At 41.9% G+C, this 26,948-nt stretch overlaps 2 protein-coding genes across 5 annotated transcripts in view; one reads left to right on the top strand and one right to left on the bottom strand.

Moving 5' to 3' along the window:
• Window positions 1-9,945, bottom strand: part of zgc:173742 (DNA topoisomerase I, mitochondrial) — a 36,157-nt gene extending 26,212 nt beyond the window's left edge. The window contains exons 1-4 of one of the 4 annotated variants that reach the window (XM_061036711.1): window positions 9,717-9,945; window positions 8,192-8,344; window positions 6,305-6,359; window positions 2,407-2,453 (exon numbers count right to left, since the gene is read on the bottom strand). In XM_061036711.1, coding sequence (XP_060892694.1) covers window positions 2,407-2,453; window positions 6,305-6,359; window positions 8,192-8,331 — 242 coding nt within the window. In that variant the 5' untranslated portion in view covers window positions 8,332-8,344; window positions 9,717-9,945. Of the gene's footprint in view, window positions 1-2,406; window positions 2,454-6,304; window positions 6,360-8,191; window positions 8,345-8,563; window positions 8,691-9,716 lie in introns of those variants that run through there. The other 3 variants (XM_061036708.1, XM_061036712.1, XM_061036709.1) reach the window with 3 other exon arrangements.
• A 1,953-nt stretch (window positions 9,946-11,898) lies between these two features.
• On the top strand, window positions 11,899-26,302 carry mlycd (malonyl-CoA decarboxylase). Its single transcript, XM_061036750.1, has 5 exons — window positions 11,899-12,527; window positions 17,312-17,424; window positions 19,163-19,319; window positions 19,726-19,878; window positions 25,209-26,302. The coding sequence occupies exons 1-5, from the start codon at window positions 11,982-11,984 to the stop codon at window positions 25,752-25,754; spliced, it is 1,515 nt and encodes a 504-aa protein (XP_060892733.1). The 5' UTR covers window positions 11,899-11,981; the 3' UTR covers window positions 25,755-26,302.
• Window positions 26,303-26,948: the final 646 nt, after the last annotated feature.

Below are 26,948 nucleotides of genomic sequence, written 5' to 3'. Positions count from 1 at the left end.
CTTATCGTGTTTAATGTTTTAGTATCTTTTAACTCACAGCACATGGTGGACTGTAGGTCTGAGGCTGCGCTCAGTCACCCTCTTGACTACAGTAAAAACAAACACATTTATAGTATCATATCATTTACTTCGGATTTATCTTAAATTTATCTTTTAAAAAAGATGTTGATTGTTGTTGATTTTGAATAAGTTACTTTTCAACAAATAAAAGGCTGAATAAAAAGCTAATGGCTGCTTTCTCTGCCGCATTCCACCCTACTGGCTACAGAGTACAGACAAAATGACCCTCCAAGTTGAACTGATCAAAAAAAAAAAAAAATCAACCAACAGTGACACCCTGACCACCAGAAATCACATAATTATAGTAATGACGCAACATTATCCAAACACTGATGATAATTACATAATTGCAACAATTTGAAAAGAAGAAGGATCATTTCACATTTGTAAGCTTGCTCTTCCCTGCAGAGTGAGGAATTGGTACGAAGGAAAATTATCCAAATTAAGAAATCAACACATGAGAGACTGCTAATAATTATAAAAACTGTGTTTCCCCTTTCCTTCACTAACAGTTAGTTAAAGGAAAATGACACAAATGTAGCACATAATTGTCAAACTGCCTTGACTGACTCCAAATTATTATCCGATGAGGTAGCAGGTACATCACATTTTATGACTCTAATGGACCTCCACTGCACGGCCTCTGATGGCGACTGACTGAGCGTGATGAGCCCTCTGCAGTAAATGCTGCTACTGTTCAAGAACAGGTTTAAAACACAGAAACACAGAACTTCTACATAAGATACATGTTGTACTTTAAAGCCCCTTTGAGGATTTTTTCATTTTGTGATGACTGTGGTGACCCCTTCGGTTAAGTTCTGTAGGGTTTTTTCTGGGATGAAAACTGCATTTCCCATGAGCACTATCACCCAATGACATTAGGACATTGCTATTGCCAATGCATGCACTTGTTTTGGAAGCAACTGAGTGGAATATGCATTTGCTTTTTAATTCTACCTTTGTTGAATAATGTTTTTTTTTGCAGGATGCAGAGTGACAACATAATGTATGCACTGTATTTGGGGCTACATAAGGTTACTAATTATAAAGTGGCAAAAACAGAACTTTTTAAACTCTGACTTAGTAAACTACTGGACAACTTTCTCCTTATCCTGCTCCAATATCAACCGTAAGTACAATATAGAACGTAAAAACCAATAATTCTCACCACGGGACTTTGACAGCTAGGGGCCTGAGGGCTGTAAATTAATCAATTTTGATTCCAAATTCCATCCAAGCGGCAACCACAATAGTCAATACCGAAGTGCAAAAAAACTGCAGTTCCTCGAGTGTCCACTTGAGGCTGGCTGCAAAAGCCTCAGAAGTCAGTCACACCCCATATTTAAATGCCCATTTTGACAGCAGAATAACCATGTTTACAGCCTGGTTCAAAAACAGGTTTTGGTCTGATTGGCCGATTTCATTAATGATGCAAACCTGTTTTGGTTATATTAATGCTAAGAGTTTAGCATATATGTATATATTAAAGGCTATGGCTGATTTGACTGACAGGCCTTCTGCCTGTGACTAGGTTGAGGGAAAAGATAGTTTAAGACAGCATTTTAAGTCCATGTTTTATACAATCTAAGATCACAACCTACGATGGAGTACAACAAAATAACCTCTGCTGATAATCTAATTTGAGACTATTTCAAAATTAGTTTAAAACTTCTAACATCCACTTCTGGATATACTCCATTTTATTCATTTTTTTGAAATTTGTATCAACGAGCCATTAGGACAGTAAAGCTTCAAATAGTCAAATTAATTCATGTTCCAGGTTTTGCTCACAGCAATCTGCAGATCAAAACAGCATGCCACTATAATTACACTCCAGGCTTCAATGCACTTACAATAAATGCCACTCAGACTAAAGAGTGCGTATTCCAACCTGCACCGCATTTTTTAAGAAGACATCATGCTGGAAAAACACAACAAAGGCCAAAGACGAGGCTTTGAGTGTAGTGACCATCAGGAAACAAAGACAGAATGCAGAAACCCCACCGTGTCACAAGCTTTCAGTGTTTCTACCAATTTATTTGAAATTTGAAAACAAATTGCTGTGAGGTAAATTTGACAAAGCAGGCTATGCATTTAACTATGCATTCTCATGAATTACTTTTCTGACATGCTACATATATTTGTCTTCAGCACAGAGTCAGATTCATTTTCAACACTTTGTATAAAATAGGAATGGCTTCTATATCCAGGGCCTTGACATTGAAACACAAGAATTCATTTCCATCACTTTAAGAGGGAAGAGGTATGAAGTGAAACAAAGAGACGAGAGGTAGCATCCATAGAAGGCTGTCTGCTTATAATCAATAATTATAATTTCATCCCTACCTGGGGCTGCTGGCTGTCTTCACAGAGTCTTTCTTAGGAGTCTTGCCCTTAGAGGAAAACAAGAATAAACATACAGTAAATGCAACAAAAGAACATACATTAATAGTGTGCACAGTAACTTCATTCTTACATGGACAATGTATGGAGCTCATCTTGAAACACTAACACATGAGGTCATATCTTCTAGGAGTCCTGGTGAGTACATTTAAGCACATCTGTTGCGTATCATATTTTGGCTATTGACACACAAAAACACATCAGCCAAACCCTTCATCTTAAGCCTTTGGTAAGAATCTGAGAGTATAATTCTAATATAACATCCATAGTTCTGCTGCGTTTTTCTATTTATGAAGTTAACAAAGTAGTTTGAGGAAGTAGAAATACATAAAACAGTGTTTCCCACACATAGATGATACCTGGACCTGCCTTAGTATATTTCTGACCTGTTTTTATAAAATTTTTCTTTTTTTCATAAATTGCTGCGTGCACGAGAGCAGGGAGAGAGAGCGTGCGAGAACCTCACGGCTCCGTGCAACATAACAAAACTCCTGTTTACAAAAAAGCTTCCCTCTTGACTCCTGCAGGGAGATAAGACACAGAAAAACCAAGAGAGCAGAATCACACTTCAGAGAAAGAAAGAGAGGTCAAGAGAAGGTCCACTGTCCGTACACCCCTCTTGCCCTTGCTCCTATTAAAATTGAAGCATCTCATGGCTTCATTTAAAAATGTTAATGTACAGCTGCTTGCTGCTGAAGCTGTTCTGATCTCATAAATAACAGAATATCAAGTGGAACTTCACAGAAGACGGGCCGGCTCACAGAGCAGTTATTTAGCGTTTATTTAGCATGTACACATGAATTATATATATAAGTACATATATATACATGTAAACAATGGCCGCTGCTCCAGCATATACTCCTGTAATAAAGAGGGTTAAGAAAGTTGTTGAGAACATCAAGCAGTGGACCAACGAAAGCATTCTTACACTACAAGGATGCTTTGAATCCACTGACTGGGATAAACTCTTAGCCCCCTCCAACAACATTAATGAGCATGTGGACACTGTTTCATCGTACATCTCCTTCTGTGTGGACAACATCATCCCCTCCAAAACAGTCACGATCTACCCCAACAATAAACCTTGGATCACCAAAGAGCTCAAGGAGGTCCTCAACAAGAAGAAAAGGGTCTTCTTCACCGGCTCTGAAATGGAGAAAAAGGAGGTAAACAGAGAAGTCAAGCACGCCATAAAAACTGCCAAACTCAAGTACAAGAACAAAGTGGAGGAAAAATTCACACAGGGGAACCTCCGCTCAGCTTGGCAGGGCCTCAAAAACTTGGCTGCTGTTAACACTGCTGCTACCAACATCAAAACCATCGAGGTTGCAGGCAGCAGCTCTACTTCTCTCCCCAACGATCTCAACTCATTCTACACCAGATTCAAGAAGGACAACACCACACAGCTGGAAGAAACAGTGTCCATGCTCAAGCCCAGTGACTCTGCACTCACCTTCAGCAGAGAGGATGTGGTGAGAGCCCTCAGGAGGACAAGGGAGAGCAGCTCACCTGGTCTAGACAACATCAGTGGCCGCATCCTGAAGCACTGTGCCGAGCAGCTAGGGGGCGTGTTTCAGACCCTGTTCCAGAGCTCTATGGACAGCAGCATAGTCCACCAGCTGTGGAAACACTCAGTTATCCCCATCCCCAAGAAAAGCCCTGCCAAATCACTGAATGACCTCAGGCCTGTGGCCCTCACGTCTCTGGTGATGAAGGCCATGGAGAGGATCATAAAACAACACATCATCAGAGAAACCGACTCCCAGATGGACCCGCTACAATTTGCTTATCGTGCAGGCAGAGGTGTCGATGATGAAAAAACATTCATAATAGACACTGTTCAAAAACACCTGGAGCACCCCAACACCTCAGCCAGACTCCTGTTTGCAGACTTCTCCTCTGCATTCAACACCCTGCAGCCTCACATCCTGGCTGACAAACTTTCAACTTGCTTCCATCTGAACGACCAGCTTATCCTGTGGATATTGGACTTTCTGACCAACAGATCACAGAGAGTTCTGGTCAGCAACACCTTCTCCAACCTCCAACACACCTCAACTGGCTCCCCTCAGGGCTGCGTGCTCTCACCTCTGCTCTTCATCCTCTACACCGATGACTGCAGAACCACACAGCCAAACTGTCACCTGGTGAAGTACGCAGACGACACAGTTCTCCTGTCTCTGCTGTCAGGCCCCTCTCAGCACCATGGACCAGTTCTTCAGGAGTTTGTGGAGTGGTGTGACAGCTCCTGCCTCAAATTGAACGTGAGCAAGACCAAAGACATAGTGGTGACCTTCTCCAACAAGCAGAGGGAACTGGCTGCAGCGGCAATCACCACAATCCATGGGAATCCTGTTGAACTAGTAGAGGAGTATAAGTACCTGGGTACCATCTTCGACAGCCTGCTGAAATTCGCCTCCAACACCGAGGAGATTCTCAGGAAATGTCAGCAGCGAAAATACCTCCTAAGGAAGCTCAATTCCTTTGGAGTCAGTAAGAACATTCTCCTGACCTTCTACTACTCCTTCATTGAGAGCATTATTACTTTTTCTATAACCTGTTGGTTCCACTCCACCACCCTCCAGAACAGAAACCGCCTGCAGAGCACAGTCACAGTCTGCTCTAAGATCATTGGACTACCTGTAAGGACTCTGACATCGATCTATGAGCAACAGACAATCAGGCTAGCAGGTCGGATCATGCAGGACCCATCACACGCTCTCTTCCCAGCGTATGAGTGGCTCCCCTCAGGACGCCGGCTTCGCTGTCCCTGCTGCAGGACACAGAGAAGAGCAGCAACCTTTGTTCCCAGGGCTGTCCAGCTCCTCAACTCCTAACCCCCTCCCCCCCAACAGACACCAACACCTCTCACCCAATGCAGACTCTCAGCTGTGAACTTTGCTGTTTTTTACTTCCTTTATATTTGCCATGCACCTTAACTGCCTCTGCTTTATCTGGTCTCATGCACTACATCACTTTATTCTATCTATTTTATATCAGTATTCATACAGTTCTGGTTACTTTATTCCTGTTGTTTCTTATCTCATCATTGCACTACGGTCACTTTATTTATCTAATTTTTACCTTTACAGTTATATTGTATATATTAGTTCTGTTGTTCCATTATTCACCATGCACCTTAATAACTTATCATTTAGTATTTGCCTACTTGCACATAGCTCTGTATATATATATTTATTTCTCGTTTACTGCACATAGTTCTGTTTACATCTGGTCACTACTGCACATAGTTATGGTTACATCTGTTAGTCCGATCACTGTCCACTTATATCTACTCTTTTATATTTTGTATTTTTAAGTTAAGTTAAAGCTTTAAGTTGTATTTAAATTGACACTTTATATTTAGGTTAAAATGTTTCGTTTACTTGCACTGTTGTTAATTTACTGCTCTGTGTGCCTTTGAATTGCCCCCCGGGGACAAATAAAGTTTTTTTGAATTGAATTGAATTGAATAGTCCTGGTGTTTGTATAAATTGATCAGATTGAAGTTGTTTGTTGCAAAAACAAAGTTAATTTAGAGGGGAAAAACACATTTGATACAAATGCAAACCTAATATTAAAATAAACCCTAAGGTAAGAGTAAGAAAAAAAAAAGTATGTCGATCCCCGGCACCCCCCCTGACCTGGTATGCATGTAATCCTGTCAGTGTTGCTGGTTTCACATATCATAGAGGTTACCTACGAGGACAGGCTGTTGAACACACTGTAGTTATGACACTCTCTGAGCTGGGGTCAGTGGGTGACTGGGGCTTCAGTTTTTCACCCCAGTGTTTCACATGCTATTCACTCACAGACTTATGGATGTGCTCATGTGACTTACCTTCATTTGAGACCTTCCATTGTGAGTTTTCTCTGTAGATTTGGGTGACTTTGCACTGTCCATCAGGGTGTCAGGATGAAACAGATGAAAATGTGAAGAAAGGAACATGCTTGTTAGTGAGAGAGCATTTGTAGCACATGAACAAGAGAAATATTCAAGGAGTGCAAGGAGAAAGCTGCTTCCACTTTTACCCCCAATCCCCACATACTCTGTGCACGCCGCAGACACAATAATTGACGATAGTGGCAGCGAACTAGGCCGCAGTGTGTGGCGCTGACGCACCACGGAGCAAACGGAGAATGTGGAAATTTGGGGTTACTGAGACATGACTGGATATGCCCTTGACAGAAAGTTAGAGCTGCACTTTTTTCAAGCATATTAGGATGATTTTGAAATCATGCCTTTGCCTGGTAAGTATCATCCTTTAAAATGCCAAAATTCAAACAAGCAGAGGATCACTCTACAGCTAAGAACATGTTTTTTCTCAGTGTGACCTTTTCACCCTTCAAGGCTGGATGTAACATGAAAGTGAGCAGCAAGTATTCCTCTGCTTTTTTTATATTAAGAAATGCCTATTTTAAGCATCAAACTGAAGGCAGCACATCTTTTAAATCAGTCATGCTCAGGAAAATTAGTTCCATGAGTCTTGTAGCTGATGAGGATAAGTTGATCCTTAATCAGTAATTCAGTCAGTGTGCCATGAAATAACATGAGGCTAGCTGTCACAGAAAGCTGCCTGCTTGGCTGCCAGTAGCACTTACAGGTGTCTATTTATCTCCCCACTCTCATCAATTACACAAGCCAATGACAGATCACTCCACATTCATTTGTCTGCTCACATATGCATGGTAATAAACGCATCAGATATCAAGGTAAATTAATTTATTCATATGAAGATGGAGTATGCACTGTACTCAGTGAAATGAAAGCGTTCAGTCAACACCACAGGCCTGCTCGACAGCTCAGCCAGCACAATATTCTCTCACTAACACTTCATTGTGTCTGTCCTTTAGCGGCACACAAACACTGCCATATGGCTCTCACTTATCTGGCTTTTCATCATTGCATGTATTTATTTTTTCAATCCAAATCAATGCATCCTCACTTATCAAAATATCTGAAAAGCGATGCTTCTTGCATGATCTATTAAAAATCTGTAATGTGTGGAGTAAGCCTATGCTAACAGATGTTTGATGTGTGGCAGACAGGTCAAATTTATTTAATATTATGGAGATGCTTAAACTTCGCTACTCTCAGGGAGTCTTATATTTGATAGTGGCATTTGACATGCTCTAGGTGAAATACTGATTACGTGTCATCTAAACGCTGTCAACATACTTCATTCTGCATTTTTCAGCACATTGTTTTCTCAATTCTCTATCAGATTCAGAGGACCTCATTGTTCGAACAATTTACCCAATCATATTAGAAACAGCACCAGCCTCAACTTACTTAAAAAAGAAACCATTTATTTCCTGCTTGGCCAATTAACCAATGCGCCATCATAATCATTCTCTGCCATAAGAGCTTATTTTCCTTTTTCCCCTCTTCTTTAATTTGTCGAATTTGTTTTGCTTTCTTTTACACCTTATTGAGTATGTGTTCTTGTTAGCTTTAGTTTTTGCTTGGACTACATTAATAATATGTCTCTGTGTTACATGTTTCTATTTAGGAGGGCCACTCAACAAGCCCCTCTGGGTTTATTTGGCTCCTCCAGCACATTTCTTTCAAAATGTATATTTTGTTAATTAACTAATCATTATGTACTGTCTGTTTTTCCATTGATCTATTATGTTTATGTTTTTTTTTGTGCAATAAATAAAAAAATAAAAAATAAAAAACATAAAAACAAATATATGAAAATTCCTTCAATATTTAATGTCTCACATAAGCGCATGCGCAGACCTGTTCTTGGTGGAAGCTTTATCTCCAGCAGCGCCAGCGCTTTCTTGACCACTCAGCCTTTTCAGCTTCGTTGGTTTGTGTTTGGCCTTCTCGTCTCCTTTGGCGTTCTTCTCTCCTCCCATCGCTCACATGTACCTTTGAAAGGGAAAGCAAAGCGCGGACATTAACATTTACCTGTGCACGGCCCTGGAAAGTCAGAAACATTAGCTAGCTAACTTTAGCTTGCACAGTCACCGATTCGGGTGAAAGCAATTAAATTATCCTGTCACCTTTGCGTATCAAATCAATAAAAATGACCACGTTAGTATGTAAGGTTGTCTTGTGAAAATCAAATGTGACATTAAACTAGCTCACCGCTTAAACTGCGTACATAAAAATGAACAACTATCATGGTAAAATACAAACTTTTTAGGCGGTTGACGCAGCGGGATAACGTTAGCTAGCTCTCAGCTGGGCGGGCGTCAAATCCATCTGAATTCTGATTGGCTAGGTCGCTGTGCATTTAATTGTTGTAGGAAAATTGGAAAAATTAGTTTCCGACTCTTCCAACAGGGACAGAACTGACAGAACTAACGTTATATTACAAAGGTCCACGGCGGACCAAAAGGAAACAATAAATGGAATATTTTGTGGCGTCGATTATGTTTTCACATTATGGTTAGATGCTCCTTAACACATCGAGACGGAAAACAACTTAGTATAATGGGAACTCCGAGCTCTTGAGACGTACGTGAATGCAAGAGGACCTTTCTGAACTGTTTGGTCTGAGCAGCATGATTGGGTTATCAGATCCTGTGGTTAGAGTTTACTTTTAGGTTTGGGACTATAGATTATTGCATTGATTGGTCTGGCAGTGACGTAGTAACATGGGTATAGTGTCGCCTAAAGAAGTGAGTGTAGTCTTAATTTTTCCTCCAAATGTTTGTTTTTAAGTGTCCCATCCAGCAGCTGATAAACAACATCTGTCAGTAGTGTAGTGGTGCTTTAAGAAGTGGGTATACTCTTAAATCCCCCCCAATCCCCTACATTTTTTTTTCTTTAAGTGACCAGTCCAGCAGAGGAAAAACGGCCTCTGGTATAAACAGGCAGGAAATTGACAGTTTTTCTATAAGTATATGATCATTAAATGTAGTATGGGGAGCAAACCATGGGCTCTAAGTGAGACCTGCAACAACACCTCAGATTAAATGATTTGAGTAACACAAAAGCAGCATTGAGGTTTAAATAATGGCACCAATGAGAGGTTGAAAAACCTTGACTGCTTTCTTATTTCCTCTATACATTTATTCAGTGAATAACTGGAGGAGGTTCCCAGTGACTCCAAAGGTTTTAGACTATTAAGAATAGCATCAGAGAAAATGGCTGCTTGACTGTTTTTGACCTGATAGCCACAGCAACACCAATAATAGCTTCAACAGCTGCAACATAAAACAGAGTGAAGGTGGAATACTTGGCTGTCCTTAAAGAAGATACGACATCACTACTCTGAAATAACTCTCACACTTACCAAGAGGTCCAATTCCATGACAGCCCTTTATCATGTGATGTATCACGGAAGCCTTTACTCAACTGAACTTGATAGGAATGGGAACATCCCCCACCACCAACACCACCACCAACACCAACACCACCACCAACACTACCAACACCAACACTACCAACACCAACACCAACACCACCACCAACACCAACACCACCAACACCACCAACACCATCACCACCACCAACACCACCAATACCCCCACCCCAACCACAACAACAACCACCAAAACCACTTTAGTTTTTAATGTGCTTTAATGCTTTTATGCAGCAACAAGAATTAATGTTTAAAATGTCATTTTATTTTCCACATTAAATGTGTAATATTATTACTGTAATGGTAATGTTTCATGTGTAATGATATTTATGGTGCATTACATTTAATGTGCCATATTATCCTTGTGGTGCAAAAATATCCACAGATCTAAAATTAATTAACTCAATTGTTTTTCTTTTAATTAATCTTTTATTTTATTTTTTATAACTATTATGGATGGTATGGCTGAATTTGACGAACGTAACTACTTTTGTTATTGAGAAGCACAGCACATTGGACAAAAATACAATGAAAATAAAGGCATTATATTATATTATTTTTTATTCATATTCAAATCTAGGATATCTGCAGACGTTTGGGTTTTCAAATCACTGTGGCTGAATGTTTAATTGTTTGCATTTGAGATTGTTGGTTTCGGAAAAGAACACATCCACTTGAAACCTATAAAGGGATACTTCACCTGTTGAAACATGAATCTGTATTGACATTGGGTCATATATGTAGAAATGTGAAATACATTTTGAAGTTGGTGTCTTCTTGGGCGAGAAAAGGCAGAAAGTGTCTTTTTGGCTCATGTGGATGAAAGACACCAAATCCCAGAATGCACAGCACCGCAGGCCATGTTTACTTCAACACATAAGGCCATTTACACAACTGATTCCGAGATTTATTCCAGAAGGAATTAGCATCTTGTAAATTCCTGGCAGAAAACAGACTCTATGTCTGTGTCCATAGGGAAACAGTGAGAGCACAGACACTACCAGTCCACCCCAGCTCGAGCCGGCGCAGGCTCCTCGTCCTCACCGCCGCGGACAGGCAGGCGGCCAGCAATATAGCAATATAGCCCCGAGACGGTTGCTGCCGACAGGCCGATTTTGTTTCTTGGCTGCTGCGGACAGCGGCAGCCCCGGCGGGCAGCGGCCGAAGCAGCCAAAACACAAGACCGGCCTGTCGCAGCAGCCGTCTCGCCGCTATATGTATATTTTTTCTCCATTATCAGCTTTCTCCATAGAGCCTGTTAGCATTGCTTCCAAGCAATATGGCGGACGTTAAGTTTTGATTCTGGTAGTGAGGTCCCACCCACTGATCTGTGATTGGTCTGTAGCTTCAGTGGTCGAAAATATGAGGAACTAACGTTGTAGTTTCACCCCGCTAACCGCAACAGCTTCCAGTGACACAAAAATCGTCATTTTGCGTCACTGGAAGCTCCTTTTCAGACTCAGAAATACAAAGATTTCCCATCTCAGGGGAAAATGAGGACGGGATGCACGACCATTCAAAAATACTACCAGGTTTCTAATGATACAAAGATTAATGCAAATGGGTGAAATATCCATTTAACTGTAAGCATAAAAATGACAAAATATAATTTTTAAACAAACCTCCATACAACACAGGATTGGTTTGTTTGATTGCCTTAAAGTTTGTTTGTGATTCTGAAAATATTTTCCTGGGAACACAACCCTTTTATAGAGTCAGCAACCTTTGACTTTGAGAGTGATAGCCTTTACCAAAATGACATGAGCCATATTCTTTACCAAAATGACAAATATCTCTCCAGAGTTCTGAGTTCATTACATGACTTAAAGGCATGCAGTAGGCTATATTGAAAGAGCCTCTTTGACTCTATTTCCTAAAACGACTTTTAAAATGTCTGTCTCATCTTCAAATAAAAGTGTTGTTTAAACAATGTCATTACGAGTTGCCTGCCAATAGGAAATCTTGTGTTTAGTTTCTTACGGCATAAAATAGGCTTTTTTTTTTATCCCATGAATTCAAATTTGCAACATGCTACACTGCATGAAGATTTTCCATAGGCCTGTTTTTATGTCGGCTGATCCTCCGGTCAAAGTTTAAAAACGGTACTGTCTCTTTAAGAAACCCGGAAACGCTTCCTTTCCGTGTGTGTCCACTAGTCACGGGTCCCGAACCAGACAGCTGAGCTACCTCCTGGCGATGTTATCCCACCCTGTTATTTGGGCTTTTCGCAGCAGTGTGAGGTGCTTGCGACACCGGACTCTCCCTAAAGCTACTCAGCGGGCTTTGGACGTCAGCGGTCTGCGCTGGTACTCGACCCCAATTGGTGTCAGAGTCACGGGCATGGAGGAGATCCTAGCGAGGGTCGTTGCACCTTTACCCACATACGAGACGAGAGACAAGTCCCCCCCTCCCCCTGAATCAAACAGTTTGGAGTTCATGCACTTCTACAGCAGCCTCGTCAAAGAAGACAAACTCAGTGTCCTGACGAAGCTTTCACAGGACTTTGGAGTAGACCATAAGAGCGTCTCCGAGCTCGCTTTGAAGCTCCTGGACACCCAGCTGCGAGACTTGGCGACCATTTTACAAGTTGAAGACAGACTGCGCTACAGTTTGACTCCCCGCTATAAACAACTGCTTAATCATATAAGCAGGGTCGAGGGCGGAGTGAAGTTTCTGGTGGATCTCAGAGCCGATATACTCGAAATAATCGCCTCCAAAGCTAGCGAGAGCGCACACATCAGGGTAAAAAAAACGTTTGTTTACATTTTTTTTACGGGTGCTCGCATGAGACAAACAGTGCAATTCGCGTAAATGCATTTGGGGCCGTTGCATGATAGCGTAACCCTGATAAATATAAATTCTGATGGTTGTATTTTAACATTAGTCACCTGAAGGCTTCTAATACACCAGCAGCCCACACTAAACTGCACCCTTTACTAAGCCCCCCTCTCACATGGTTCACATTTCATCACTGCTTAAATGGCTGATACCTTTGCCCCAGTTTACACCCCCTCCCCTCCCTAACTGTGATACGTTATTAAGCTCTCTCCTTATAATTGAGCCGCTTCTTTTGCACATGATTACTCCAGGCTTATTTTCTTTTCTTTTGGTGGTAAGGTGAACTGCAGTGTCTTTCACAGCTTTCTCCCTTGTTGTAGAAAAGCTCTTATGTTTAAAGGCCGTGCTGTAACAACGTTCAATCTGAACATGAGGAAGTGAAAAAGAGCAGAATATAAATCAGGCATTCAATGCATTTTAGATTGACAATTTTAAAGAAAAGTTGAAAGTAAAACTTAAGGAAAAGTAAGCATTGGAAAAACGTTTCCATCACACCTGGCATTATTTCTCTTCTTCTCGCTCCACTAATGGAACAGTTCTGGAAGTTTCCTTTTCTGTAAATGTACCCCTTCCAGTCTGTCTTGCACCTCTTATAGTCTAGTTATTCATGTTCAGTCAAATAAATGACAATGTTCAGCACTGCAGTGTAGGAGGTTCAATGTTCACCTTGAAATAAGAGTGCAGGTTTTGTCAGCGGGCACGCTTAGTGTCAAGTTAATTTGATGCACTTAGTTTGTTCGAGAACTTGGCTCCTTCTCTTAGACTGATGCACTTTCCAGATCTTTATTTCTATCTGAAACTGTTTCGCTGCTGAAGAACCAAATATCAAACGATTTTTTAATTGCTTAATTAATTGTTGGGTTTGTAATAATTCAGAAAGTGAAGCAAAAATCCTGACCCTGATTTCTAGAGACCAAGACCAACAAAATATTCAAGATGAGTATTAAGGATACTGTCATATACAAAAGTTTCATTAATGAATTGAACGTTAATGGTTGTTATTGGTTTTCCAGTTGATCAAGTTGCCTTTGACTTGTCCATCGGTTCAGCTTGTGGAGTCAAAGCCTGCTTCCAGTAGAGAGACAATAGAGAAATCCAGTACAAGTACAGAAGCCCTAAGCAGACATCCATCCATCCATTTAATCAGTTTCCCCATCATAATGAGTCATTTCCAGTTGTTTTCTCGAGATCTTGGCTTATTTATGTCGTTATCTCGAGGTAGCAGTGCTGGTTTCCTTATGATAACAGGTAAACGACTGATATCAACTAGAGATGGGACAGATCCGATCTAATGTCGGGTCCGATATTGAAGTAATTTATGTATCGGACTGACGGTGCCGATCAACATCACAGATCAAGAAATATGTTTGGGCACTTCAAACATTCTCAGCCCGCACAGTCTCACTCTAAAGACGTTCAGACTGAACTGTAAGAAGTGTCCTCGAATCGTCTCCATGACGACGTTCAGACCAGATGGAACAGACCATGTAGACATAATTCATAAAAGCACTCACATTTCTCTTTGCTTTGGTTCTGTATTTTTGGATTGGTAAACACACATTTATTGATAAAGTGGCCGAATCTGATGCCAATTATGCTTCTGTTCTTTTTTTTACCCAAACACATGAGATGAAGTGGACATTTGTTTTGCTGAGATCACAAAATCAATGAGACAAAACCCTTTAAGGGGCCATAAAAAGCTGCACTGAACTTTTACTTAATTGCTTTTTCATTTCGGGCTATTGCATGCATGCAGCTGACCATGTTTTTAGATACTCTTATCATTACAGAGTGTGAAAATGTTTTTTGTCGTCCTAAGAATACGGTTGAATTTTCCCTTGCACTATTATAAAGCTGTTGAGGGCTATCGCTTAACTTGATTCCCAAAAAACTCTCAACTGCATTGCCCCCGGAGGATTTCTAACCTCTTCCCTCCACCTCCAAATCTATTTTATTCCAGCTGAGAAGTGCTTCAGAGGAATTTAATCCCAATAACCAGGGCCCACTGAGACTTTTTGTGGCTTAGAAAGGTCTGAGCTACCAACAGAGTTCTCAACGCACTGACTGCTGACCACCTTGGTCTTGTGGGTTCATGTCTTTTCTTGTTATTATTGCCAGAATCCTTTGTGCTGAAAATGTGGAAAGGTCACAAAAATACGAAGCAGAGGAGGGGAGTACTCGCAATCAAAAAAATGTACACAATTGACATCGTGAGGAAACACAGAGAGAGAGAGAGAGAAAAGATACATTTTCTATAATTACTGAAGTAATGAAAGTTGGATGCTGCAATTATTGCTGGTCTTGCAGGAAGCATCCCTCTGAATTCTCCGTTAGATTAGTCTCTCTCGGTTGAGTAATTGATTTTTGATGTTGCTCCTCCTACCCCCAAGCCTTTTCCTTCCTGTTTGCACGTCCACAAACTGAGTAGGTGAATTATGTAATGAAATAATTTGAGTTGGCTGTCTGGGATTTCACAGAGTGTGCACAAGGCTATTTCTCCCCACCCCACCACACACACACACACACACACACACACACACACACACACACACACACACACACACACACACACACACACACACAGACCGCCAGGCTGACAAGTGGCATGCAGCCTACTGGAGAAGAGGTATTGGCACACCACGAGTTTGACCTCTGTACACTTTGGCAGTGTGTGGTCGTTGGATAGACAGAGTGTTCTTTCCAGGCACTGCAGTCTCCATTGCTCTGTATAATGGCATTATAACTGCTCAACAGCTCAAGGTAGCAGCGAAAGAATCGGCACACTATATTGGCGCCGCGCTGCATTGATACAGCTCCAGAGCCGAGAAGTGTTGCTTATTTTCTTTCTGATGGAGTTCAGGATTTTATCCTTTTTCCAGGCCTCCTTCTCTCGGCCTCTCCTGACCTGGGTTTTTTCAAATACAAGGCCCCCTCCGCTTCAAAAGGTTTTATTTTCAGCTAGGTCAATAGAAAACACATCTCAGTTTGGCCTTCCTTTTGTGTGGCTGAGAATTTGCTACCACAGCCGCTGTACACTCCGAGGGGGGTGGGGGTGGGGGGTTGTTGATGTGCTGCGTTTTCCACAGAAATGCCCGGCTAGGATTATCAGCCATTGCAGATTAATTCTCCCCAGGCAGCTTGAATGGTTTAAGGAAGTTTTGCAGAACTTTTCTTTCTGCAGAGTTACTTTTGATTTGCTTGTCAGTCTGTATATTATTCCAGTGTGAAACCTCTCGCCCATAAAGCTGCATAATGGAGGGCGTATCGCATATGCGTGGGAGAGAAATTCAAAAGTTTTTGGTTTTCAGTGTCTTTTACACCCAGACTGTCTCTATAATGACTGACAAGCTGGCAATAAAGTAAGCCTGTAGTGAAGTCATCCTATGGAACAGCCAATAAGAGCTGTATTTATGTGTTTGACTGCCTTTGTGTGCATGCGCCGTGTGTGTTTGTTTGTGTGTTTGCAAGAGATTTGCTTTAAATGAAGTCTGACCTTTGCAGGAGGAGAGGCCTGCTTTGAAATGGCAAGTTGTTTATTGAGGTGCCTCCTCCACACCCATTGCAAGCTCAAACAAATCACTACTCATAATGTGAAAACATTCAAACAGCATACAGACACCCAGGGGAGCGCACAACCTCCTCGCGGTGTGCCAGACGCTGGTATGGAATCATTGATTGCCTACAGAAAAAAACTTAAGCAGGTCTGCTGTCACTCAATAAGTTGGAGCCTCTGAGTTCTCTCAATTAAAGGGGCCATGAGGTTGTGAAGACGCCGTGTTTATCTAGTATTTAACAGAGCGGCAGTTTCTAAAGACTCCTTTATGTTGTTATTCTATATAAAAGATAAACGATTTATAGCTATAATTAAAGTATATCCCTCATGACCCTCGTTTTCTTATTTATTCAAGTTGATTTATTTTATTCATACATTATGCCCAATACTTCTATGAAATACAAAGTCTACATTCTGCCTTTATTTCATGCCTGAGCTGCTCAGGGATGGTATATTATTATATACCATTATATTCTCCCCCTTCTCCACCTTTTCAAACAGTCCCCTGTGGTCTAAATGAAACATCTGTGCTGTGCTTTGGTCAAAATGTAACATGAATCAATCACCAGAGGAGGTTTGTGACCCTGTATAAACCAGCTCTCTCAGAACGCTCCGTTTTGGTGTGTGTGTCTCTTTAAATGTAATGAGCCCCCCGCTGAGTTTTCCCAGTAGACATCACTCCTCTGTAGAGAGAATAAAAATGGCGGACCTGCGCAAAAGTTTTGTTCTAGGCTGGGGGTGGAGTCCATGGGTGGAGAGGGAGGGGATTTTTTTTTACCAGAATCCCACTGTGACATCACAAGGAGAACACATTTGAAACATAGCATTTTTCTCTGTGTTGTAAGACTTTTGCAGACCACAAACAAAGGACTGGATGGGTTTATTTCACATTTTGTGGGTCAGTAGACACTCAGGTTACCCAAATATATGTTTCAGTGGCTACCTTCTTCAAGACAGGAACCAAAGAAAATACTGGAGCACACAAATCCCTGAAGGCACATTTAATAAAGGTGCAAAGGACTAACGTTTCCATGCACTGCGTCTTCTTCAGATTCAAGGTGTAGAACATGTTGAATTTACTATGACCAGCTTGATGTGGATGTTAATTCTCAACCCGCACCCTTCTCTATGTTAGGACCTGAATGGCACGCTGAAGAGTTTGCTGTCTGAGTGGTTTTCTGTGGGTCTGCTCCGCCTGGAGAGAATCACCTGGCAGTCCCCCTGTGAGATCCTGCAGAAGATCAGCCAGTAAGGATGTGCATGTCATTGTCCATGCTTTTACCTTACAAACAAAAGACACATCACATAATGAAAATATGCTGTTTGTTTAACCTGCCTTTCATCAGAGAAGTTCAAGTCAAGCCTTACCAGTTGAAAATAATCACAGCAGACATGTCAAGCTTTGGATTTCTGTACCTGCCACAAGCTCACTGACTATAAGGAAGGAGCGATTCTCTGCATTTCTAGAGTTTTTATTTAGTCTTTCCAAAACCAAAAATGAAAAAAAAGAGGTTAATCTATCTGCTTAAACCTTAGCTACAAACGATAATCAGCTGAAAGCAACAATATGAAACTTTCCATCTTAAAGTAGTACGTTCAAAGTCGATCTAATAGTATAACAACTTTAAACAGGCAGATGGACATCTCCTACAGATTGCCCTGGTCACCTGTTTTGCTGGCAACTTCCACATACTCCTTTGCGCGCCACGGCCCATCAGCGCCGCGCACTACGCCGCTGTTCACTGCCACTCTAGTCATTTATCCTGTTTCCACAGCTCGTGCCATCTGCGCTTCTACGCTCTGCTCCATTTCAAGTCACTTTGTACGAAACCCACTTCAAGCACACGTCAAGCTGGATAGAATAGAACAACCCGAACAGGAAGTCAGACAAGAAAACAAGACAAGAGTGGCAGTTGTGGTCAATTTCAAAATAAAACAGAATATAAGGACTCCCGATCGAATTTCCCATCACTTTATCAACATTACATCAAAACAGTCACCAAAAGAACAACAAAGCAACCGCAGAAAGACAAAACAACATGTTGTTTGCACGTTCTTCTCTGCATTGCTGCGTGATCTTGTAGTTCTGTGATGTGTGAACAGCTGAGCATGGCTGCACTAACGCTCCAGAAAGGGGCGCACAAATTATGTGGAAATTGGCAGTTAGAGTGAACATTTTGGGTTTGTCTAAATTAAGTTGAAGTCTGTGTAAAGCACAATCAGACATTGGTCTCTAGACACACTTTACTATAAGTGAAGACAAAGTGGCTGTAAACATGAGAAAAGACTGAGGACTATGTTTGACTGAATGATGGATTTAGACTGTGAGAACTTTTTTCATAATTTTTAGGTTCAGTTTCTCCGGGGTGGGGCCAAATGTGTGGCTAGATGATATACTGTTCCTTAGAATAATCCCGCCCCCTATTGCTACAACGATATAAAAGCGATGTACGCTTTATCATCTTTGGTTTTCTCACTAGATGCAAGTTAGTACAAGATGCAGCATTTCAGTCTGCAGTTGTGCGAGCGAGCTATGCCTTCCTTCTGCAAGTTGCATCTTCTCTGGATGCCAGAATTTGACACATTCAAGAGATTCAGATTCACCCACAGCATCCAAGAGAAGAGCTTCTTTTTTCATGATTTTAAACTTTATTTTATGTACATAGTAGGGGTGTAATAGTATTCGTATTAGTCTTTGTCACGGTTCGATGCATGCTGTCATTTGCTGAGTACTTATAGTAAATTGTAGTGATCTCTGTTGAGTCCAGATGTCCTTTTTTGGTCTGTTTTATTTCCATTTTCGTCGTTTCTCCGACTGAAGACAGCCATGTTTCAGCCTGTTTTTTCCCACTCAGTTCAACAGAGGGGGCGTGTCCAGGTGGGATAGTGACACTAAAGTTTGATTTAAACAGAACCGGTAGCCTTATTCAGGGGCGTGATGGTAGCAAACTGTCGAACAGAAGTCTAACTATCGGCCCTCTTCCAGCTACGAGGCCGTGCACCCTGTAAGGAACTGGACTGACCTGAAGCGCAGAGTGGGGCCGTACCGCCGCTGTTATGCCTTCACCCATGCGGCCATGCCAGGGGAGCCGCTGGTTGTTCTACACGTGGCGCTCACCGAAGACATATCTGATAACATTCAGGTGAGAAGCACTAGCTGCAGGCTTTTGTAATGCTTTGTCTCTCTTAACTACACCTGTGTGGATAGTTGAACTCCCAGGAGTGACTGTTTTATTCCTCCTCTTGGCTGACAAATGGATTGTGAGAAAAACAATACAGAGACCTTTTAAACTACACAGCCCTCTGGGAGCAACCTTTACTGTGTTGACCTTCTTTATTGTTTACAGAGAGGAAAAAGGTGCTTTTGACAACACTGAAATTTTATTCCATCATGTGAAATAGAGCAACATTTTCACAGCTCTGAAATAGATGTTAGACACTCCTGCAGCTGCAGCTCTGTAGCCTAGAATCTGGTTTTATCAGGGAGAGGAAAACAGAAGTTTTTTTTTTTTGTACTTGACAAAAATTTTTTCTTTTTTTTCTCTTAAGAGTATCGTCCGTGAGTTTGCCACTCTCGACTCCGAGGAGGATGTGAACAAGATAAACGCAGCAATCTTCTACTCCATCTCCTCCACGCAGGCGGGCCTACAAGGGGTGGAGCTGGGAAACTACCTCATCAAGAGGGTGGTGCGGGAACTACAGGTGAGAGGTGGTGCGATGCAGAATATACACTATAGTGCATTTATATATTTATAAAGTAAAGAAACGGATTCATACATACATAAAATGATGCTCTCCATCTAAGTTCTCTTAAATGCTGTCTCCTCGCTCCTCGGCCAAACAGGAAATAGTTCCAGGCCCGCCATGTTAAGGAGCATACCAAAGCTCTTATAACCGAAACGAGTAGAGAGAATCGAGGAGAGAGCAGGGGGATTTGAGGAGCGATGAGCGAGGACACAGGAGAGCAGACTTTAAGGAAGTCTTTTTACTGACAGACACGCCCCCTACTAGAATACCCATCACTCACTGGTCATGTGATATAAATCATCCATATTTACTTAAATTCACACCCGCTTGTCTCAGCCCATCTTCAAGTAGATATTTTTTTACTAGGGGGCCGGCAGGAAAAAGTCTGGGAAAAGTTGGAGGGAAACATTAGGCTTTTTTGTCATTTAAATGATTCAGCTGCGTAGCTTCTCTAGGCTTCTTTCTCTCTGTTTCATGCAAAATGGAACTATGAATTCCAGTTAAATGATGAAAACTAAACTACAAAAGAAGGAAACAAGATTCACACACTTAAAACTTCAAGTCTGAGGAAATGCATGCTGGCTCGAAACGTCTCTTAACGTCATTAAATCCTTTTAACGGGCGCTCCTTGGTGTGATGATCTTGTTTGCTTCTTTTATCTGTTTTTTTTTCTGATGCCAATCAAATCCCTGATTTTTAGTCGATACAAAAACTAATAATCCAGCTAAAAGCTAATCAGATAAGAATATCTCCAATTATGTTTCTGAATAAATTAGTTCAACCTAATCAGTGAAGACGAGGATCCATGGATAAAAAAATCATATTGCTATTTATAGAACATTTGAGCCTTGTGGATTGTGCAAAAAAAAAACTTTTCGATTTAAGTCGTGAAAGTTTGATGTGGTTAAAACTCTTCTTTAATGTTACCTCGTTTAATGAAGACATTTTCACTTTGTGCATTGAAATAGAAGAACGACTTAGATTAAATTTGACCCTTTACTAGGCCGGGGTTCAGCTGAGGTAAACTCAGTACAATAACTATCAAGCACCTTATCAGTGAAGACTTTGAGAAGTGCCGTCTCCTTCTAACCAGATAATACCACCTTATCATGACGGCGCTTATGACACATGTACAGATACAGCTGTGAACTCCTGCAGAGCTCATCATCTCCTCCTCCTCCTCCTCCATGCTGTAGCTGTTCAAAGTGTTGTTTGTCTCCTCCCCTGAAGCTGAAGCGGCGCGTGTCACTCTGTGCATCTCACATGCTGGATTCAATTAAAGCCTGCGGTAGCCTTCAGGTGAGGCCCAGCTGGCACAGCATCATTTCCAGCGGGGAATATAGCTGTGATGTGTTAGATTTTTTTAGTTTTTTTTTTTTGTTTGATTGCTTCCCAAAAGTTCTCATTTTTATTTAAGTGCCAGCGCTGAATCATAAATTACCCACTTGTTTTAGCACTTGCTGCTTGCATGCACACATAAACAGAGCAGCAGTCACTAGACAGGCAGTAATGAAATCTCATCCATCCCTCTCAATAAGCGCAGAAGAGCCCTCCATGTCGGGCCACTCCAGGAAGCACTTGTTAAATGATTGGAACATTGAATAGAAAATCAAAAGCACTTTACCCAACAGATGGGAAAAAAGCTCTTTGTAGTGTATCCTAAAATCAGATTTCAGTGCCCTAAGCTGCCTCCACTCTACTTATTCATACAACAGGACTGTTTTCAATGCTGCAAACTTTTCATGTATTGGTATTTTTATTAATGTCAACATTCAGTTCAGTGAAGCGGGTATTGTTTAGCATTTTGTGCTTTCATATAAAGACGTGGGTTATATTGCACTGCGGTGTAGGAGACTTACAGGTGGGGAATAATGTCTTCATTATGTCGTCTGTACCACCTTTGCACGTCAGCATCTTCTCTCTTCTTTCTCTTTATGCAAATATGCTCAAAGAAAGTAGATGTGCTACTTCTTAGTCAGAGCTGTAAGAAATCAGTGATATTGGGGGAAAAAGTGACAACTAACTGCACAACAGAAGAAGAGGTTGTAATATTCACTTTTCTACACATTGAACTACTTAAATAAACCATAACCATTTCATGGGTTTGAGACATTAGTGTATATTTGTGTAATTAAAGGTCCAATATGTAAGATATCTACTGCATTAAATGATATAATGAACTTTACTATATGATCAGACATTAAGGAAACATGTTATGTTGAAGTGCTGGCTTCTCTGACAACAATGCAGCAGCCAGTATGTCAGTATGTAGTTTTGACCAGAGAAGTAGGCGGCACCCCCACATGGCCGTTTTGCCCCTCACCCCTGGGTTTGCCAGACAAACAGCAAACCAACACGTGTTGCAGCAATTAAAGCTGGCAAACGAAATGTCCTTTTAGCCAAGGCAACCAGTAACAATCCCATTGCTTATCTTTTGAAAGCATGGATACGATGGTGGTTCAAGAGCACATGAGCAAACCAGAGCTACATTTTACCAAGTGGCAAGTGATAAAAAGGAAAAGAATAGGCAAAAGGAACTATGCAGAATAGTCCTCGAGTGTCCACTTGAGGCTAGCTCCAAAAGCACGTCAATCCTTATGAGGTGTCCCATATTACAATCTCCATAAACAAGTTTACAGCCTGGTACAAAAAAACTGCAGTTCCTCAAGTGTCCACTTGAGGCTAGCTCCAAAAGCAAATTGCTCCCAAGCTGCAACATCCGGTGGTAAAAAATTAAGCAAATGCAGAAGTGCAAATTCCTGCAGTTCATCGAGTGTCCACTTGAGGCTGACTGCAGAAGCACCTGAAGTCACATACACACCCATTCAAAAAAGCAGAAATTAACGTGAAATTCAAAATATGTCTGATTAGCTCAATAGCTCATTTGTATAAATGTTAAACTGTTCAGGGGTTGAGATTTTCGATTTGTCACCTGTTTTGATTTTATTTACATTTGTGTACTTTGGGGCGTGTCTGAGGTGGCTGACAGGAGGGCATGTCGTAGCAGTTTGTCAGGAGTCTTTAGTCCCGCCTCTTATTTAGCTCCACCTCTTCCTCTCTTTCTAGATTGATAAAAAGTTAGAGTCAGTATTTTTTATTATGATGAGTGCCATCGTTGGGCTTCAGAACTCCACTTTAGAAACCAATGGATGATGTCATCAAGACTATGTCCAGGTTTTATACAGTCATTGCATTTTAACAGAGATTAAACATTCCTTTAATGTAATACTTTCAATTACAAACAGATGAAGTTTTTTTTGTTTTTTTTTGTCTTAACCCAACTTGTTCATTTAAACTTTGTAAAGCACTTTTAGGTACTGTTTGGAAATGAATTCACCATGAGCACAATTATCTTTTAAGAGCCTAACAGGATTTGAACCCCTGACCCCGGCAGAGTAAGCGCAGGCCCGCACCATTAGGGCCTCAGAAAACCTCGGCTCAGTGGTGTTATGCAGCAGCCCAGACCGTCTGACAGGGCATTACCTCACGTAAAGGTGAAGAGGAGCAGGCAGGCGGCCCACAGAGGGACCACTATGATGATGGATAGATGATAGAGTGGAAAAGAAAAGGTCACACTCGTGATTTAAGGTGAAGGGAGGAGGTCCTGCTTGTCTTTGTAGATTGGACCCTGGAGCACAGTTCTGGCATGGCTCCATTTTTTTTCTCCAACCTTTTTTCTTCATACTTGTTCACCCTTCCCGCCTCTGTTCTTAATTCAGCCGTCTTTATTGAGTGTACCTTTGTTGACATGGGGAGCTTTAGTAGTTAAAAGAAGAGGTCATGTTGATAATGGCCAGATGTGGATACAGTTGACAGAGTTTTAACTAGTGGTACATGTGAAGGCTCTAAGGGGATTAAAATCAAAGAGGAGGTAAGAGAAACAATGTTGTGGAGCTGACAGGCAGCTCTGGGTCTCTACAGTAGCTGACAGGCAGCTCTGGGTCTCTACAGGAGCTGCCTGACACTTCCACTTTCATCAGGAGCCTTTCACTGGCCAGAAGGCAGGGCAAGAAGATGGGCAGAGATGGAAGCGGGGGATTTTGGCGAGAGCAGAGTGTTGGCAGAGAACGCATGGGATGGTGGGCGGGTGTTTTGTGTGTGTATGGGTGGTCGAGTCGAGCCTTGGAGGAGAAGCAAAGGAGAGGTTGGGTTTTAAAGGCGAGAGAGTAAGCAAAGAGGGCTGGAGGAGAGTGAGGATCATCCGTCTCCATCAGTGACACAGCATTGTGAAGCAGTGGAGGTTATTTGAAACATCTTCACTGTCGGTGAACTGAAAATTCAGTTTTATGTTTTAAAACTGCTGTTGAGTGTGCTGCTGCGAAGCTGGAGCCCTTTGCATCGTCTGTTTTCTTTATACCTTCACAGTGTGTTCCACTTCCTATCCCTTTTCTTTATTCTGTTTTGGGTTTGTTTTCTTCTGTCTCTCATCAAGCCACTTGAGGTAATTCTGTGTTTAGCCGTCTCCTCATAGGCCTATATATAAATGGTACCTTTTTTGAAGACCCTTCTACATTCTTAAATTTAAGATACAATTTCAAATAGCAGTACTAAACTCCAAGCAACCATTAATCATACTCAACCCATGAAAAAAACATTTTCTTGCTGTCTTCTTGGTAATTTTAAGATGCCAGAACTTTTTTGAATCTTAACAAGGTTGTGCTAAACAAATTCCCCAAACCACAATTATTCTGTAAAGACCACGGCCTCTCTCTCAGCCAACATTTTTTAAACATTTTGGGGCCTTTTTGCCATTATCGTATAGGACAGCTAAAGAGAGGCAGAACATGTTGGGAGGAGAGAGTGAAGGATGCAGCAGAGGACTGAGGCAGGACCCGGACACAACAACGTGGAGTAAAGCTTCTGTACATGGGGCGAGCAACATACCCGCTAGGCTATCAGCGCTCCCTCAGCTAGCATTATTATAAGAGGCTCCATCTCTGCCTCTGGATTATCTGACTGTGACTTTTCTTTTCTCTTTTCCTTTTTTTTTTTTTTTTTTTTTATGAAAACATAATCCTCACTTTTAGTGGCTTCAGGTTCATCTTCATTTCAGACTCGATATAAAATGATCCCAAATCCAATCAAATGTCAAACTGCAGTGTGTCTGAAACGATGCTGCTGTGCCATCATAATCATCCATTTAGTTTAACTGGCAAAATAAAGAAACATTATAGCACAGATAAAAGTAAACCCTTAAACATCTTTAGAATATTTAACAGTTTCATCTTTGTGACGCCCTGACTTGAGTTAGGAGCTAAACTACTCTTTTTCCTGATGTCTTTCAGAGTGAGTTCCCCCAAATGGGCCAGTTCTCCAGCCTGTCTCCGATCCCGGGCTTCTCCTTGTGGCTCCAGGGTCTGCTGAGCCAGTACAAGAAGGAGAGCCGGGGCTCCGACCTCCTCTCTGAGCACGAGTGGAAGGAGGTGGAGCAGGCCACCGACTCGGCGCCGGGAACGCCGGCCATCGAGGCCCTCCGCAAGCTGATCGGCACCAGCGAGTGGATGCACTCTGAGCGGCTGTCGCGCATCCTGGAGCCCGCCCTGATGCGTCTCTGCGCCTGGTACCTCTACGGGGAGAAGAGGCGGGGTTACGCTCTCAACCCGGTCGCCAACTTTCACCTGCAAAACGGCGCCACTATGTGGAGACTCAACTGGCGCGCTGATACGAGCCCCAGGGGGGTGGCGAACTCCTGCGGCATCATGGTTAATTATCGTTACTTCCTGAACGAGACCTCTAAAAACAGCGCCCTCTACCTGCACAACAAAGTCATCACAACTTCAGAGCAGGTGCTGGGACTGGTGAGCCAGTTTCAGAAGAACAGCAAACTGTGAGACAAGGATCCGCCCCTCAACACCACCTCTGTTCTGTTCGACTGCACTTTGATTCAAACATTTAGAAACGTAATCTGTGTAATTTATTTTGAGTGTACATGTTTGGTTAAATAGGCAGAACAGCTTGGGGAGCTGAAGGACGTCAGATGATAATATTTTTTTAATTGAAATGAGAGCATTTATCACGCAGCATGTCTCCTCCCTCTTCCTGTATTGCCGTGCAGTGGTTAGACTCTCTGCATCATTAGGCCTCTGGTTGAAGCAGGTTGATAATGTGTTAGTGCTCTGCAGGCTGAGAGACTGTGGCTAATGAAGCACGAGGCATCTATCAATGCTGTGCCATGTTCCTGGATAACAGTGTGTGTAATGGTGGAGCAGGAGCGATGAGAATAAAGGATGCTGAGATTCTTTCATTAGGACGAACAGACTCACTTGCAAACATGTTGGACAATAGGAGAGGATTGGTTTTTATCTTGTTGGCTTTATAAACACCTGCTGTTAAATTGTTAACTCCCTCTACAGCTCAAATACACAAAGGCATGAAATCACTGACTGGAAATGTTATTGCATACTAAATAACTAAACACAAAACTGAAATTTTCTGCCTATTATGGCAACCTATTTTAGAGTTGATGCTCACTTTGATCCATTGCGCTGGACCCTCGTTTTACCTCCATTCAGGCCTTACACACACACACACACACACAGCTCTATCCTCTCCAGAGAGCCATCGTTGATGTTCTAACTGTTCTGTACAGGTGCCAAGCAGGGCTCATATCAGCCCACGTCCCATTGTTGTGAAATAATATATCACAGCAAGTTGACTGTGAAATTACATTTTATCTCTCCAAGGAGCCAAACTTTCTTTTCATTTTTTTCCCACACTCTCTCTATCTCTCCCCCTCCAACACCCGGTGCCGCTCGGTGTCCTAGAAACTAATGGAGTGAGAAATAAAGTTAAAGTAAATGGCTAGATTGATGGTGTTCAGTTGTGGAGACGGGAAGGAGGGGGGGGGAGTAAAGAAGCATAAAAAGGACAGTTGTTTAAAGGATGCCCTTCACAGACAGCGTGAGAGTCACTGAAGATATTAAAGACAATAAAAGACCCTCCCTTTCTGTCTGCATGATGTGGGTGGAGGGCGCACGTATAGAAGAGTGACTGCCTCGCCATGTCACCGTTGAGGTTGACGCATA

Source organism: Labrus mixtus, chromosome 4 (assembly GCF_963584025.1).
Source record: "Labrus mixtus chromosome 4, fLabMix1.1, whole genome shotgun sequence".
NCBI lineage: Eukaryota > Metazoa > Chordata > Actinopteri > Labriformes > Labridae > Labrus > Labrus mixtus.
Note: the sequence above shows the minus strand (reverse complement) of the source record. Positions and strands in the feature narration are given on the sequence as shown.